The following is a 17,536-nucleotide window of genomic DNA, read 5'->3' on the forward strand; positions in this document are numbered from 1 at the left end:
AACTCTAAAGTATAATAACCTATGTTTTGATATAGTATCCAAGAAGAAAACAATCAATAAAAAGGGCTTTATTTTTATATAAAAAAGTGTAATAACCTCTGTTTTTAATAATTAGTAGTGCTTTTTTTTATGTAAATTATTGTGATTTATATATCATATAATTTATTTTACTTTAAAAATTAAATACGGTTTAATCTAAATCCATAATTGTTTAAGGTGGAAATAAATATAAATTTATTCGAATCATATGTGATTGTTATAAATATAATTTATATGAAAAAATTATTAGAGTTTAATTGTGATGCACTTTATCATTGTAATTTTTTGTGTGGTTTTGATAAGAAAAATTAGTGAAATGGAGAGAAAACCATCCAAGGCTACTGTGCAGGGTGTCAATAGCATGCTAGGGAGGCTAGCAGAGACTCACTCCTTATTATTTTCAGGCTTTATTATTCAAACCTTTCTATTTTTTGATTCATCGGAAAACTGAATCTCAATCTTAACATACTTTAACCATATTGATTTACCACTAAGCTAAGCACAAACATTATTCAAACCTTTCTATATAACTAATCATGCATTAAATAGTACTAAATTGATTATTTTGTTGAGTTGATGAGATTGTCAATCAATTTAATTCAAAATAAAAAAATTAATCATTTTTTTAAAATCGGTTACACATTAAATTAACCTGAAAAATGAAATAATCATATTTCAAAAAATAATGATGCTTTAAATTAAGAAATACCTATTTGACTTAGAAAATAAAAATATATTTTTGAAAATAACCTGAGAATCCATTCCTCAAAATAAACAAATCTGCTTTTTGAAAATTCCACATAAGTATATTAGTAAAAAAAAATCATAAATCATGAAAAAAAGAAAATACGCTAACAGCATGGTATATTTCCAAAATTATCACCGCTTCCACATGTGCCATTTTAAACATGATTCAATTTTTGAATTTCCTAATTTATTGATTGAATGATTAAAATTTTGAATTTATTGATTTATTGAGTTATCAATTTGGACTAATAAGAAGTCATCAATATGGACCAATCAGAATAAGATATTTGAAAAATCATTGTAACAACCAATAAAATTAAAACATGTTTGGATGAGCCCAAACAATGTACCATGTCCCGGCAATCTGAAGTTTAAGCCTTATCGCATCATATTCACTAATCAAACCAAAGTCATGTAAATTTAAAAGAAAACTTTAATGATATCGTAGATAATACAAAATATATAATATCATTTCATTAAAAAAAAAGGTAGAGAATAAACCTTGCCCATATGATGTAGAACAACAAAGTTCTGCATCTCCATGATCAAAACAAATATAATGAAGAGAAAAAAAAAATAACAGTACAACAAGGTATTTTTTGTGTGTTTGAAATGTTATGAGCATGTGGATTTATATAGCATGAGAAAGGCGGGATTTTTGAAAATGAAAATTTTTAATTTTTTCAAAAAACCAAAACATTGATTTTGTAAAAAATGTGAGATTCCAAATTTAGATATATGTTATTTCAATCTTCGTGTATGGTTTAAGGAGTATGACAACAGATTTAGAAATTATATAAAAGTCAACCATTAGTTAATATCATGAGCAATCAATGAATAGAGAAAAACGTGTGGAAAAATAAAAAAGGAAAATCAGCTGAATTCACTCGCACGGAAAAATAAACTTAGAATGTCAACTTTCTACATAACCGTTTATATTTGAAAACAGGCGAGTATTTTATTAATTAATTAATTAATTGATTAATTTAATGATTTATTTAATTATTGAACCACTAAATGACTCATTAAATTCAACCAATGAAAATTAAACATGTGAACCAATCAAATGATGTCATTTGGAAATTCAATGGAAACAACCAATAGAATGCAGACATATGGAAATTATGTAGCAATGTGGCCCACTTTGGTGGATGAGCTTTATATATTATTAAGATTAGCGAGAGAAAAATACTTGGACTTTAGGTTGGATCATGTCTTGCCATGCATGCTAAATTTCTAATTACATAGGGAGAGAAATGTACTTCGACCTTAGGTTGGATAATGTGTGTCATGCAAGCTACTCCCTCCGTTCCTAATTACTAGCTCCGGTTTTATTTATAAGAAGAAGAAGAAATTAACATAATTTAAAAAATGTAGTTAAACTAGATAAAAAACATTAAATTTGTCTCGAATTAAAATTAAATTCCAAAATTACCCTTTGTTATTAGTGTTGGAAAGTGAGAAAGAGAGAATAATTAATGAGACACATTTTACAAGTTAGAATTAACAAGGGTATCATTGGAAAAAAATGATTAATGTAGCTCAAACTTGGTTCCTATAAAAATGACCAAGATTTATTTTCTCTTTCATGCTTATAAATAAGACTAGAGATAGTATAAGACCTAGTTTTAGATTTTTCATGTTCCTAAATATAAGACTTTTTACAATAATCCAATAAAAAAATTGTACTCTTCCATATATACCCCTGCATTAATTGTGTATTTTCAATTCCAAAGTTTTAATTATTCCATTTGTTCATAAAAAAATTAGTTATTTACCTTTTTTTTTTAACTTTCTTTCCTTTTTGTTTGTAATCATTTTTTTGAATGGGATATTTTCTAACTTTCTTGATAGCTCGAAACTAAAATACTTAGAAGGCTGAAAGCCCAAAGGAATTCTAGACCAAAAAACATTGATCCAAACAACCTATAGGACACTGGAACCACTCATACGGTGAGTAAGAAAAGTCTATTTTCTCCACCGACAGATTGCATGTGAAAAATAAGTGAGAGGTAGTTTCAATTCAATTGAGGAATTACACAACGGGCAAGAAGTCCCACTCGAACCAAGCCCAATGTTCCTGCTTGCCCGATTATGTCGGGTTTGAAACTTGAATATACCTAATAGTCTAACACTTGAGGGTTTCTAAAATCAGCAAGAAATAGGAGAATACCATGGCGATGGCGATGAAGAGTAGGACAATGTTGATGGAGATGAAGACCCTAGCAATGTCGAGGCGATTCTTGTGTCTCCCCCTACCCCAGACCGCTGGCTGAAAGCTGAAGAAGGATACACATTAAATGTAGATTGTTCTAGGAATCCACTCAACGAGCAGTTGTACTTGGGAGGAGTTCTCCGTGATGAAAATGGAGATTGGTTACATAGTTTCGCTATGAGGATCAAAAAGAGATGAATAATTGAGTATGTGGAGATGAAAGGTTGTGAGGTGGGGATGTTGAAGTATGCGGTGTACAATAACCAGCCCAAAATCACGTTCTTTTGCGATAATCTGGATGTCGTCAAGTGGGTGAATGACCTCTTGGTTATACCCGACACGCCGATGCACAATCATGTCAGAAAAATGTTGGTCATAGTCGGGAGAGTCAGAAATCAGATGGTTGTCAAAGGCACTGTATTCACTGTTGCTCATGTGTATGGACACTGGAACCAAGTGGCACACAATCTTGCGCAACATGGTATTAGGAAAAGAGTTGACTTCATAAACTATGAAAGCCCCCCAAATGACATTATTAATGAAAATGGAGATTGGTTACATGGTTTCGCTATGAGGATCAAAAAGAGATGGATGAGTGAGTATGGGGAGATGAAAGGCTGTGAGGTGGGGATGTTGAAGTATGCGATGTACAATAACCAGCCCAAAATAACGCTCTTTTGCGATAATCTGGATGTCGTCAAGTGGGTGAATGACCTCTTGGTTATACCCGACACGCCGGTGCACAATCATGTCAGAAAATTGTTGGTCATAGTCGGGAGAGTCAGAAAGCAGATGACTGTCAAAGGCACTGTATTCACTGTTGCACATGTGTATGGTCACTGGAACCAAGTGACACACAATCTTGCGCAACATGGTATTAGGAAAAGAGTTGACTTCGCAAACAATGAAAGCCCCCAAATGACATTATTAATGAAAATGGAGATTGGTTACATGGTTTCGCTATGAGAATCAAAAAAAGATGGATGATTGAGTATGGGGAGATGAAAGGCTGTGAGGTGGGGATGTTGAAGTATGCGATGTACAATAATCAGCCCAAAATCACGCTCTTTTGCGATAATCTGGATGTCGTAAAGTAGGTGAATGACCTCTTGGTTATACCTGACACGCCGGTGCACAATCATGTCAGAAAATTGTTGGTCATAGTCGGGAAAGTCAGAAAGCAGATGACTGTCAAAGGCACTGTTTTCACTGTTGCTCATGTGTACGGACACTGGAACCAAGTGGCACACAATCTTGCGCAACATGGTATTAGGAAAAGAGTTCACTTCGCAAACTAAGAAACCCCCCAAATGACATTATTAATGAAAATGGAGATTGGTTACATGGTTTCGCTATGAGGATCAAAAAGAGATGGATGATTGAGTATGGGGAGATGAAAGGCTGTGAGGTGGGGATGTTGAAGTATGCGATGTACAATAACCAGCCCAAAATCACGCTCTTTTGCGATAATCTGGATGTCGTCAAGTGGGTGAATGGCCTCTTGGTTATACCCGACACGCCGGTGCATAATCATGTCAGAAAATTGTTGGTCATAGTCGGGAGAGTCAGAAAGCAGATGGCTGTCAAAGGCACTGTTTTCACTGTTGCTCATGTGTACGGACACTGGAACCAAGTGGAACACAATCTTGCGCAACATGGTATTAGGAAAAGAGTTCACTTCGCAAACTAAGAAACCCCCCAAATGACATTATTAATGAAAATGGAGATTGGTTACATGGTTTCGCTATGAGGATCAAAAAGAGATGGATGATTGAGTATGGGGAGATGAAAGGCTATGAGGTGGGGATGTTGAAGTATGCGATGTACAATAACCAGCCCAAAATCACGCTCTTTTGCGATAATCTGGATGTCGTCAAGTGGGTGAATGACCTCTTGGTTATACCCGACACGCCGGTGCACAATCATGTCAGAAAATTGTTGGTCATAGTCGGGAGAGTCAGAAAGCAGATGGTTGTCAAAGGCAATGTATTCACTGTTGATCATGTGTATGGACACTGGAACCAAGTGGCACACAATCTTGCGCAACATGGTATTAGGAAAAAAGTTGACTTTGCAAACTATGAAAGCCCCCAAATGACATTATTAATGAAAATGGAGATTGGTTACATGGTTTCGCTATGAGGATCAAAAAGAGATGGATGATTGAGTATGGGGAGATGAAAGGTTGTGAGGTGGGGATGTTGAAGTATGCGATGTACAATAACCAGCCCAAAATCACGCTCTTTTGCGATAATCTGGATGTCGTCAAGTGGGTGAATGACCTCTTGGTTATACCCGACACGCTGGTGCACAATCATGTCAGAAAATTGTTGGTCATAGTCGGGAGAGTCAGAAAGCAGATGACTGTCAAAGGCACTGTTTTCACTGTTGCTCATGTGTATGGACACTGGAACCAAGTGGCACACAATCTTGCGCAACATGGTATTAGGAAAAGAGTTCACTTCGCAAACTATGAAACCCCCCAAATGACATTATTAATGAAAATGGAGATTGGTTACATGGTTTCGCTATGAGGATCAAAAAGGGATGGATGATTGAGTATGGGGAGATGAAAGGCTGTGAGGTGGGGATGTTGAAGTATGCGATGTACAATAACCAGCCCAAAATCACGCTCTTTTGCGATAATCTGGATGTCGTCAAGTGGGTGAATTGCCTCTTGGTTATACCCGACACGCCGGTGCTTAATCATGTCAGAAAATTGTTGGTCATAGTCGGGAGAGTCAGAAAGCAAATGGCTGTCAAAGGCACTGTATTCACTGTTGCTCATGTGTATGGACACTGGAACCAAGTGGCACACAATCTTGCGCAACATGGTATTAGGAAAAGAGTTGACTTCGCAAACTATGAAAGCCCCCCAAATGACATTATTAGGGAACAGTTGAAGCTGGACATAGATTCTCTAACACCTAAACCATGAGGTTAGTTTTAGTGTTATTACCAAAATCTCACGATTTTACGCTTCTACACCCCTATTTTAGTGTTATATGCATTGTTCTTGGCTTCTTATTGTTTTCCCCTATGATAACCCTCATTCTTGGCTTCTTTTCGGGTTACAATGTGTAAACTAGGAGCCTTGCAGGATCTTCATGAAGCCCTTCTCCATGAACCTCAAGAATCATGTGTAAATGATTAACTTTTGGAAGGATCCTTGAGGCTTCTAGATGTGTGTACAGCAGCCAAAGATTCTCTATTGCGTACAAAGGAGTGCTTGAGGGAACTTCAATCAATTATGAGAAGAAAAAGAAGTGAAGAACTGGGCATCACAGTAGAGGCTAAAAAGTTTTTGAGCTCTAGAAAAGTGGTAAGAAAGGCCATCTTCAAAGCCTTGAGGGATTTGAAGGCTATTGTTAAAAAGGCAACTTGAAAGACCAACAAAGTATGGTCTTGGTTAGTTTGTTAAAAGATGTTGAAGTAGCTGGATTTTATCTCTGGGCCATCAACACAAGGAAAACCAACCAGCTGGTCTTTGGTGCGACTAGCTGATTAACCGGCTGCAAGATGTAAAACTAGCATAAATTATTGAATAACGTAGCCTAAAGCTATGTTTGGAAAAATTGATTATACTTTTTCAAACCACACTTATAATTGTATATCACTTTCACAAACTCAATTTTTATTTTTCTTCCCTTTTTTTATGAGATCAAGTTTGCCATTATACTTATTCTAATATGTTGCTAATGGTATGGGTATGTACTCGCTTCCTTTTCTGAAGCAACCAATATTATGAGTTCAATTTGGTCTGTGACTATGGTGAGGTGCGGATTAGAGACACAAGATGAATTCAATTTTTTTTTTTTCAAAGATGTATGGAATAAAACTCATTGTGTTACCAAATGACACTTACAACATGCGGGAATAAATCTTTATGAGTGCTTCCATAATGCACATACACATGAGGAAATGAAAGAACAAGCATGCACACTCAAACTAACATAACTAGTATAAAAACATGATGCAAAACCTAACACTTTGTTTGGTGGAGAGAGGATTGTGAGAGAGAGATGGGAAGGAGAGATAGGGGAGATGGGGAGTTCTCTCCCTTGTATGGTGAAAGAGATATTGAGGTGAGCGAAAGTTAGAAGGTGCCAACTTTTTACCTTTTGTTCTCTTTGCAATTTGCGAAGAGAAAAGGTCATGTTCTTCCTTTTTTGTCGTATCATGTGCAATTGTGACGGTTTTAAACCGCGACTATATTTTATATGTTGTTGTCATGTGTAGTTAGTAGCGGTTTCGAATTGTCACTATTTACCTTCTTGACTTTTAAAAAAATGTTTTTTTAATCAAAATTTATTTTTTTCTCTTTCTTCCACCTCATTATTTTTCATCTATCTCTTTCCCTCATCTCTTTTATACCAAACAACTTCTAAATCTACTCTACTAGTGTTTGCACCCGTGCGTACCAATTTTTTTTAAAGAAATAAAATTAGTTATTTACCTTTTTTTAACTTTCTTTTTCCTTTTTTTTTTGTAATCACTTTTCTGAATGGGCTTTTTTCTAACTTTCTTGATAGCTCGAAACTAAAATACTTAGAAACTAAAAAAATCATATAAATACTCACCCATAGAAATTACAAAATACATTACTGGTGTGCACGGATAAATTATTCCGTGGCAAAGGGCAGAGAAGGAGGTTGTGGTGAGTGTTTGAGTGATCTGAAGCGGTTCCACCACAGTTGTAAGGTTCCGGCACCTAGAACAAGAGGGTGATGGAGGAGATGATTGAAACTTCCACTTCTATTTTTCTCTCCACCAACCTACTCGAGTTCAATTTTGACATCCAGAATTTGTGTTGATGGTTGAGGAGTGGTGGTTATAGAGTGGGGGACTAAAAATGCAACTGACTAAATGTTGTTTAATTAAATTTTTTTTTTCAGTTAAAATTAATTTAGAAATCTCATATCATCATTTTTAGTTAGATTTTAGACGAAATTTGAGCAACTGAAATTAAGGATCGATCTTAATTCTTAAAGTTCTCAAATACCAATCATATTAATCCTCAAACATAAGAAGCATTAATTTGTTATTGTTATACTTAGTAACTAAAATTGCGTCCTTACATTCTCAAAGAATGATGCGTCTCAGTCTTAAACTTTTAAAACTTTTCATGGAAAACCTTCATTTGTTTTCTTATAGGCAAAACATCATGATCAGAACTTAGGAACAATGGCACCATAAGCCAAAGAGCATATTCTCTTAATACAGAAGAACCACAACAGTTTCAAAATTATTCCAAGTCAAATATCTCAAAAGTAAGAAGCACCATGTTTAATTAGAGCTTAACAGCAATCATGGTCACAATTTGATTCACAATTCAACTATACAAGTAACGTGTCATCCATTCCTTGAAGCGATTCAACTATACAAGTAACGTGTCATCCATTCCTTGAAGCGAGACCAGGCAAGCTGAACTTCAGCATCATCTTCATCGGGCAATATCATGCTGTCCATAAATGCGTGTCCCTTGCCAGGATATATGTGTACCTCATATGGATATTCAGATTCCTTAAAATTTTCCTCCAATTCCTTCGCAGTCTGAGACATCAAACAATATCATAAAATGACGTTTTCTTGAATCAAAGGATTTTGACTCAGAACATCAAGCATGTGTTCTCTCTAGTCAGAAAACTGCACATAATTAAGAAAGAAACTAGTAGGATTTGGAAGGTACAGAAGCTCCTCCCACACCAACTAGAAAATGAAGTGATATTAATTTGGATAATGTACCGGATATAATATAAATAAACTGACGAAAGGGAACTCAAGTAAGAGACAAATGGCCAGCAATGTGCGTTGCAAACATACCTTAACATCCGAAAATCCAACAAAATCGTCCAACTCCCCAAAGTGAGCCTGAACAGGAGCACTGGCGTAGCCAGGGTCATCCTGCCGAGGAGGAGAGCCATGAAAAGCTACAATAGCATCAAAAGATGGTGGAAACCGGATAGAGCCGGCAATAGCGAGAGCACCCCCCATACCAAAGCCAGTTACACCAACCTGTTACAATGAAATATCAATTCACATTTGTTTCCGGTTGAAAGCACAATCGACTTACATATTTGGCTTTCCAAGACAATTTAGCAAAGTTGTTGGATTGAGAAAAATCACATTCACATCATCCAATCTAATGGATGAACAAACTCACATTTTCATCACCCAATCTAGTGTGGATGAACAAACACACTATAACCTTTTGCAACATTGGAATGGTGATAGAAACAAAAATGGCTCTTCAGACACATGTATGTTAACCAGGACAGTGTAGTGGATAGGAAAATTATAAAGCAGAATAATTTTTATGAAAAGAGACAAACCTTTTTTGAACCATTGGTTTGAAGCCATGTAGTTGAAGAATCAAGTTTCATCAGAGCTTCATCCCAATCAATTCCATAAAACAGTTGCTGTGCGTAGTTTCCTCCGCACATATCTGGAATAAGAACTTTAAATCCAGGGCCAAGCTGAGAAATCCTCAAAGCATGATTTTTGACATGATAATCCACACCCAACCAGTCCTGAAGCAAAACAATTCCATGAGCGTCGTGCTCACCAACAAGATATCCATCAAATGTCTAATCATTATAAACAACAACAACATAACAGAAGATTAGCGCGCAATGAAATCAATCAATCTCGTATGAAAAGAGCAAAACAAATGAAACCCATGAGCAAAAATGCATTATGGAAAGAGAATCAATCAGCAGAGTATGAAAGCAAAGAGGGAGACTCACACTTGTTTTCCTTGGAATCTGGATTTTCTGGAAGGGAGCATCGATGTAACGAGCCGAGGAGAAACGAGGAGGAGCAAAGGGTGAAATGGTACGAAGAGGGGATTTAGTCAAGAATCTGGGAGCAACCCTCAACATTCTGAGCCAAGCAGTCTCTCTGAGAACTGGATTTGCCACCCCAACCATTAGATTTCACACCCATATTTTCGGTTTTTCAAGTTCCGAATTATTTCAGAATCTTAGATTCCGAAATTAATTCGTGATTTGTAGTGCAAAATACATGTAACACCCTACTTTTGAGTGAAAAAATGCTTCAGAAACCATATTTCCGAAATATTTCGGAAACTAAGTTTCCGTAAGTGGGGTGACATTTCTAATGAGTGGGGTGTCAAATCTAATGATCAATCTCTCTCACTTAACTACTTATGTATTTAGGTTTGGATTTTGAAGAGAGATAAAAAGAATAGACATTAAAAATATAAAATTTGAAGTAAAAAGAAAAGTTAGTGAGAAATAACTTCCATGGGAATTGGAATGTGAGATACTCATGTAAATGGCATGCCTGAGAATCTATAACACCCAAGAATAATTTTTCTGAAACTTGTACTTATCTTCCCAACCTTACTTACCCAGGAATGTTTAAAGTTCCCTTCTACCAAACCCCCCTTATATCTCTCTTCAAAATCTAAACCTAAACCCTAAAATACCTAAATTACTTACAGTGAAGTGAGAGAGAGACCGCTTCGCTCATAATGTTGAGGGGAATTGGGTTTGACACCCCACCTATTGAGTTTGACACCCACTTTATTCAATATGGAATTTAAAATTCCGTATTAATATGAAATTTAAAATTTCGTATTTGTTTTAATATGCAATGAATGGTTGAAAATTTGCCACACATGATCAAATATAGTACGGTTTTTTAAGTTCCGTATGGATTTATCTATGGTGGACAACTTTTTGGCTGTGTAAAGTTACACAAGGGGAATCTCACCAACTATGGTGAGTTCCCCGGTTTTTTATTTTTTTTTTGAAAAATAAAAATGGAAATATTATTTTCTCAAAAATTAAATTTTATTAGATCAGTTTTTAGGAACATTCATCTAACTTCTTCATCTTCAACCTCAACTTCAGCACAAGACCACCATTAAACCCAGGAACAAACATCAAACCCATCACTCTTTCTACCTCCTCACTTCTCTTTTCATTCAAAGCCACCAAACCCTTTTCAACTCAACTCATTGTTGGAAAATTAATGATATTCCAAAAGTTCCAAGTCCCACAATTTCCACTTGTGCACCGTCCACTCCCTTCAAACCTTGGAATTTCCAAATCTTGTTGACTGTGCATTCAACCTTGAAACTACAAAGCTTTAATTTTTACTCCCTTCAAACCTTGGAATTTCCAAAGCTTGTTGATTGTGCATTCAACCTTGAAACTACAAAGCTTTAATTGTTATCACCCAAAATTAATGTGCAACTTACCTTGAAATTAACGGTTTTTTTGGCTATATATAGAGGATAAATTTTACATTGTTGATCACTCTCATCTCCGCTCTTCTTTCCCTACCTTTGTCCAGTTCTTGAGCAATCACAATATTATTATTATTTCTCACCAATTCTGTTACCCGATTACCCGGAGGAAGCTGTTTAATCCTGGGGAGGTGTTCTGGATATTCCGGGATAAAACCACAAGGACGGCGAATTGATTTTCGCGACTCAGCTTATTTTCTTGCAGGTTCAGCTCGTGACTCCGTTGCTGCTTCAAAGTCACTGCTCCGTGTCAAATATCCAACACTCATCAAACCCAGCAAACTCATTACTCCAACCTTCTCCCTTCTCTTTTCCTTCAAATCCTGCAAACCCAAGAACAAAAACTTCAAGCTTTCCAACCCAAATTGAATAAGAAAGATTTAAACTTGAAGCTTTTCAACCCAACAAACCCATTACTCCTTCTACCTCCCACTTCTCTTTCCCTTCAAACCCAGGAAAAACGTGGCTATGGATGCACCTTGTTGCTGCGATTTGACGAAATCGACGGTTTCCGGATTCAACGTTCTATCTCCGCGTACGAGCCCAACAACTTGGAGAAGTGAGTATTTTACCAGATCTGTTGGATCTATTAGTCTCTGGTGCCAAGTTTTTCCAGGTCTGGTTGCATAGAGAGGTGAGAGAATTTTGTTGGAGATCTTTCCAAGTTTTGGAGAACATTGAAATTTGTTGAGAAAATTGTTCCAGAACTGTGACTCTGTGAGGAAGCGTACGTGAGTGCATGAGAGAGAAGTTTTTTTTTTAAAAAATAAATGTTTTTTAATTATTCAGAAAATTGAAAAATGCTTTTTTTTAAATAAAAATTAGAAAATTACGGGTGACCTGCTCACCCCACCCTTGTGCACGTTTACACAAGTTTTTTCTTGTGTACGATAGGGGGACCAGTTCCGTATTATCCGTATTGAATACGGAAGTTTAAGGCTATGTTTGACATGTTTAGCTGATAAGTTAGCTGAAAGTTGAAAAACTAGCTGAAAGCTGAAAAGCTAGCTGATAGCTGATAAGCTAGTTGAAAAGCTATGTGATTGAAACAAAAGTGTTTGGTAGAACTAACTGTTAAACAAGCTGAAATTGTAAAATGACATAAAAGGACATACTTGTATAATTATTTTTATATTTAACATTACTTTATTTTCACATTAATACCAATATGATATTAATATTAAAATTATTATCACTTTAAATATTTTTATTAGCTACAGTTATATATCATCTTAAAAATATAATATTTATTTTTATTAATATAATATTTATAATACTTGTGGTGCGCAGCGGTGTGGCGGAAACCGCATACGTAAGTGTGAGGGGAAAATAAGTTTAGTGTTTTTATAAATATATAAGGGTAATGGTAGAATTTTAATAAAATAATAAGGATAAAAATGAGAATAAATTTAATAAGCTATAAGCTTTAAGCTATAAGCTACCTGAGATAGCTTATAGCTTAAAGCTTTAAGCTACTAAAATAAGCTCCTTCACCAAACACTTTTAAAGAGCTTTTAAGCTAGTCAAATAAGCTTTAAGCTAGTCAAATAAGCTATAAGCTAGCTGAAATGACATGTCAAACATAGCCTAAATCCCGAATTGAATAGAGTGAGATGTCAAACTCAATAGGTGGGGTGTCAAACCTAACTCCCAATGGTGAGGGTTCTCAAATCTTCCGCTCCCGGATTCTTGACTAAAGCCCTTCTTCGTACCATTTCACCCTTTGCTCCTCGTTACATCGATGGTACTAAAGTTCCCTTTGAGAAAATCCAGATTCCAACGAAATGGAAACAGAGAAAAAATGTGAGTCTTTCTCTTTGCCTTTCATTCTTTGCTAATTGATTCCCTTTCCATTTATTTATTATCTTGGACCTTTTTCATTTATAATTCTACATTCTATGCTGCTTTTCTTTGTTACCGTCTGGAAACATTGAATTATATTTTTCAACGTGCAATCGATGGGGTAAATTTTATTGCGTGCTAATCTTTCTGTTATGTTGTTGTTTATAATGATTAGAAATTTGATGGATATCTTGTTGGCAATGGTGAGGGAAACGCTCCTGGAATTGTTCTGCTTCAGGACTGGTTGGGTGTGGATTATCATGTCATAAATCATGCTTTGAGGATTTCTCGGCTTGGCCGTGGATTTAAAGTTCTTATTCCAGAGTAGGATACCTAATATTTCTTACACACCATGCAATGTCATATTTATATTGGGAATTTAGATCACTGATGGGTTTGCTTTTGTCCCCAGTGTGTACGGAGGAAACCAAGCCCAATTGTTTAATGGTTATGATTGGGAAGGTGCTATGTTTAAAGTTCATTCTTCAGTTCAATGGCTTAAGACCAATGGTTCAAAAAAGGTTTGTCTCTTTTCATGGTTCAGATTGGTTGATGTGAATGTGATTTTTCTCAATAAAACAAATTTGCTAAACTGTCTTGGAAAGCCAAATATGTAAGTTGGATGTACTTCCAACTGGAAAACAAACTGACTCTTGGTGAGTTAGTGTGAATGCCAGTTTGGCCTACCTTAGTTTAGTACGCATTGCATATTCTAAAAGAATATGTTAGGATGGTTAAAGAAAAATGTGAATTGATATTTCATTGTAACAGGTTGGTGTAGCTGGCTTTTGTAAGGCTCTCGCTGTTACGAGCTCTTCCTTTTTTCCACCTATTGATGCTGTTGTAGCTTTCTATGGCATTCCTGGTTCCTTGCTTGCCAATTCCCATTGTCCTGTTCAGGCTCACTTTGGAGAGCTAGATGATCTTGTTGGCTTTTCGGATGTCACGGTATGTGTGCAGGACACGTTTCTGGTCATTTGTCTCTTGCTTGAATTCCCTTTAGTTAGTTTATTTATATTTATATTAGGCTTAAATACTCTAGGGGTCCCTGAAATTGTACCCCGTATCAAAATAAGTCCCTGAAATTTTTTTTTCCGATTCCGGATCCCTGGAATTGTTTTTTTAATCAGAATAAGTCCCTACACATGTTTTTAGCCTATCTGGCAGATTTTTTGCTGACTCAACATTTACACATGGCTTTTTCATTTATTTTAAATACACATGGAATAAAAATAAAAAAAATTAATTAAATTTAAATCTAATTAACCTATCTACCTAAATCTAATTAAACCTAATTCCCAAAATCCCTAAATTAAAACCACTAACCGAAATTCCCAAACCAAACCAAAATCCCTAAAATCAATCTTTTCACACAAAAATACTCTGGCCACCTGCACAGAGCAACAACCTCACCACGAAACTACCATAAAAGAGCATCTCTGCCAAGAGAAACACAGAATGTGAGATCGAGAAAGAAGAATGAAACAGAGATTGCGTGAGACACACAGTATGAGATCGAGAGAGAGTGAACAAAGACAAGCAGCGGCGGTGCGATTGGTCGCGTGGCTAAGGCTGTAACAGCAAGGAGCGACGACACTCATAGATTCTCTCTCGCTCTCAATGGCTGAAAGTTGGTTGCCGCTCTCTCTTGCTCTCCCCCGTTCTCTCTCAGTCTCCCAATTCAAAGCCAAATCTCAACCATCCAAACAAATCTCTGTTTTGCCTCAACAGATCTGATAGGAATTGATTCGATTTCAGATTTCGTTCATGTTGAAGATTTAGGGTTTCAGAAATTGGGGAAGTGGGAAAGAAGAAGATGAAGGAGGAGGAAGAAGTTGTGTTGTGTTTGTAGTGGGAGGTGCGGTGGAAGATGAAAACTAGAAAAGAGAGGGGTTTGAGAAGAGAGTGGTGGGGGTGATGGGCATCTGGAGATGGAGATGGAGATGAAGAGTGGAGAGAGAATCAGAGAACCCAACGCTAGTTTGTTTGTCTTCTGGTTTTTCATTCTCAATTCAACTATACTTGTGCTTGCATATGTTTGGTCCTAGGATTGTGTGTGAAAAGATTGACTTTGTTTGAGAATTAATGATTTCTGGGATTTTTTCAGAATTCATGAAGAAGATGAAGTTCATAAGAGGAGGTGATGAACATGATTAATTTCTGGGGATTCTGGGAATTAGGTTAATTAGATTTAGGTAGATAGCTTAATTAGATTTAAATTTAATTTTTTTTTTATTCCATGTGTATTTAAAATAAATGAAAAAGCCACGTGTAAATGTTGAGTCAGCAAAAAATCTGCCAGATAGGCTAAAAACATGTGTAGGGACTTATTCTGATTAAAAAAACAATTCCAGGGATCCGGAATCGGAATTTTTTTTTTCAGGGACTTATTTTGATACGGGGTACAATTTCAGGGACCCCTAGAGTATTTAAGCCTTTATATTAATATAGCTGCTATATTCTCCAATTCAATATCACTTCATTTTCTTGTTGGTGAGGGGGAGGAGCTTCCCTACCTTCCAAATCCTACTAGTTTCTGTCTAATTGGTATGCATTCTCTTTCCTCCAACAGATCTGTTTGTGCTTGTTAAAAAAACCTAATGATCAAGGCTTGGGAATGAGAAGTGAAAATCATTGTGTTTTTTGGTATGAAAAATGTATGAAGGACTTCTAAAGCCTAGTGATTGTTGGACTAAGACTGTAGTAATCATTGTGTTTTTTTTTCTTACACTTTTGTCCATCCTTTTGCATTCATCTTCTAAAATTCTATATTGCTTCTATTTAGACCACTACCACCATTTGTATCACAAAAAAAATATAATTTTCAACCATGCATATTTATTTTCTCACAACTACAACCTTCAACAACTGAAATTATAACCTTATCCTTGTTATTTTCATTCTTCTCTCTATTTTTTATCTTCTTATTTTACCTTCAATACCCAGCAAAGAATGCCCTAAGTAAAGTGTAAGAAGTCTTGAAGCTTTTATAACACAGTCCCGCGGCCGCACGAGATATCTTTGAAAGGGAAAACTGTGAGAAGGGCCACCACCTAGTGAGCCTAGAATTTTACTTCTCAAGGAAACAATACCTCCATAGGCATTTAACCTTTCTATGGTTCTACCATTCCTAATTTGTCAATGCATATATGATGTGAAATACTTTAAATTTTCAATTCAAGTACTTTTGGTGATAACTAACCTCTTTATTTGTTCAGTTTTCTATTCTCGGGCTAGAAAATATTTGTTTGATTGGGGTAGGGAAAGAGTGAGGAAACACGTTGATGGTCTGAGCCTAAAGTTCTTAGATTCAAGAAACATCATCTTATGACATTGTTGGATGTCTCAGGCTGCGAAGAAATTGGAGGGGAAATTGAAGGAATCTCGAGTTCCACATGAGGTGCACATATATCTTGGCTACAGACACGCATTTATGAACGGATCTTCAAAAACAATCAAGAGGTGGAATGGCGCGGGATTGCCTGATGAATATGAAATTGCAGTTCAACTAGCCCGGTCTCGGCCAAATGAAGATGAAATTGCAGTTCAACTAGCCTGGTCTCGCTTCGAGACATGGATGACAAGGTTCTTGTGTAGTTAGATAATCTCGAAGGGGCCACAAACCTTTATTATTTGTTGTTGTGGTTGATGTTTCCTTTAAATTACATTGGAACCAATGCTGGATCCATTTGGTATTTGAGTAATTGGTCATAGAAGCGACCTTGTACTTAAAATCTTGTGGCTTTGGTTAACCTATCTTTGTATATTAATTTAAGTCTTGGCTTTCTAGAGAACTTTCTCAACCAATAAAAATGCAAATTGAAATAGAATTTTGCTTTCAGGCAATGTTATCACGTTCATATTTTTAATAAGCTAAAGAAATGTATTAAAAGGAAGTATAAAGAGTACACTAACCGGTAAAACACACAGAAGAAAGATACATGAGAAGGAATAAATAGAAGTAATCATAGCCATACCAGAAATAAAGCAGGAAATGGATAGACTAAGTTCCTCGCTATCCCCTCCTTAACATAAGCCTTGCAATTCGAGTAGCATGATAGCATGGAGAAACTTTCCCATCAGTCCTCACAAATCAACTTGTTATGTATCAAGAATACTCATATTCTGCCTGCTCTGTCCCAATATCAATTCCCATCAGAACGACCCCACCCCCTGTATCTTTATCTGCGTGTTTCAAAATACAACCAAAAGCAACATCAGGATTAAAATCCCTCAACTCAATCCAGCACATAAATCCTCCTAATCCCCTCTGTAACGGTCTCCCTTGCACGCCATATTTATTTTTAATCACAACAAAGCATCAAGAAAGCACCCAGTCACATAGCCATAACCTGAATTATACGTTCATGATCAAACAGTAGCAGTAAGAGTATAACCCGTTCATGTCAATTGTTGCA

The 17,536-nt window shown here is 36.1% G+C and overlaps 2 protein-coding genes across 6 annotated transcripts; one reads left to right on the forward strand and one right to left on the reverse strand.

The window, feature by feature from the left end:
* Positions 1-8,172: 8,172 nt before the first annotated feature.
* LOC130747106 (uncharacterized) lies at positions 8,173-17,350 on the reverse strand. Of its 5 annotated transcripts, none has more exons than XM_057599944.1 (5): positions 17,096-17,350; positions 9,748-9,908; positions 9,334-9,531; positions 8,825-9,016; positions 8,173-8,554 (listed from the first exon to the last, which is right to left on the reverse strand). In XM_057599944.1, the coding sequence occupies exons 2-5, from the start codon at positions 9,880-9,882 to the stop codon at positions 8,375-8,377; spliced, it is 705 nt and encodes a 234-aa protein (XP_057455927.1). In that variant the 5' UTR covers positions 9,883-9,908; positions 17,096-17,350; the 3' UTR covers positions 8,173-8,374. The 5 variants fall into 5 exon arrangements, with proteins under 5 accessions (XP_057455927.1, XP_057455925.1, XP_057455928.1 ...); XM_057599942.1 differs by having other exon boundaries at positions 9,334-9,588; XM_057599946.1 differs by having other exon boundaries at positions 8,412-8,710; positions 9,334-9,588.
* LOC130747105 (uncharacterized) lies at positions 12,870-16,719 on the forward strand. The gene is made up of 5 exons (XM_057599941.1): positions 12,870-13,079; positions 13,294-13,442; positions 13,531-13,639; positions 13,890-14,066; positions 16,468-16,719. The coding sequence occupies exons 1-5, from the start codon at positions 12,930-12,932 to the stop codon at positions 16,717-16,719; spliced, it is 837 nt and encodes a 278-aa protein (XP_057455924.1). The 5' UTR covers positions 12,870-12,929.
* Positions 17,351-17,536: the final 186 nt, after the last annotated feature.

Source organism: Lotus japonicus, chromosome 3 (assembly GCF_012489685.1).
Source record: "Lotus japonicus ecotype B-129 chromosome 3, LjGifu_v1.2".
NCBI lineage: Eukaryota > Viridiplantae > Streptophyta > Magnoliopsida > Fabales > Fabaceae > Lotus > Lotus japonicus.

What these genes read in the sequence shown, in the direction of transcription:
- LOC130747106 (XM_057599942.1), bottom strand. Translation starts at nt 9,882, where the DNA reads ATGTTGAGGGTTGCTCCCAGATTCTTGACTAAATCCCCTCTTCGTACC. An exon ending in AGATTCCAAGGAAAACAAGT is followed by an intron (nt 9,589 to 9,747) that starts GTGAGTCTCCCT and finishes TATAATGATTAG; the next exon opens with ACATTTGATGGATATCTTGT. An exon ending in TTGGATTTTCGGATGTTAAG is followed by an intron (nt 8,555 to 8,824) that starts GTATGTTTGCAA and finishes TTGATGTCTCAG; the next exon opens with ACTGCGAAGGAATTGGAGGA.
- LOC130747105 (XM_057599941.1), top strand. Translation starts at nt 12,930, where the DNA reads ATGGTGAGGGTTCTCAAATCTTCCGCTCCCGGATTCTTGACTAAAGCC. An exon ending in AGACCAATGGTTCAAAAAAG is followed by an intron (nt 13,640 to 13,889) that starts GTTTGTCTCTTT and finishes TCATTGTAACAG; the next exon opens with GTTGGTGTAGCTGGCTTTTG. An exon ending in TTGGCTTTTCGGATGTCACG is followed by an intron (nt 14,067 to 16,467) that starts GTATGTGTGCAG and finishes TGGATGTCTCAG; the next exon opens with GCTGCGAAGAAATTGGAGGG.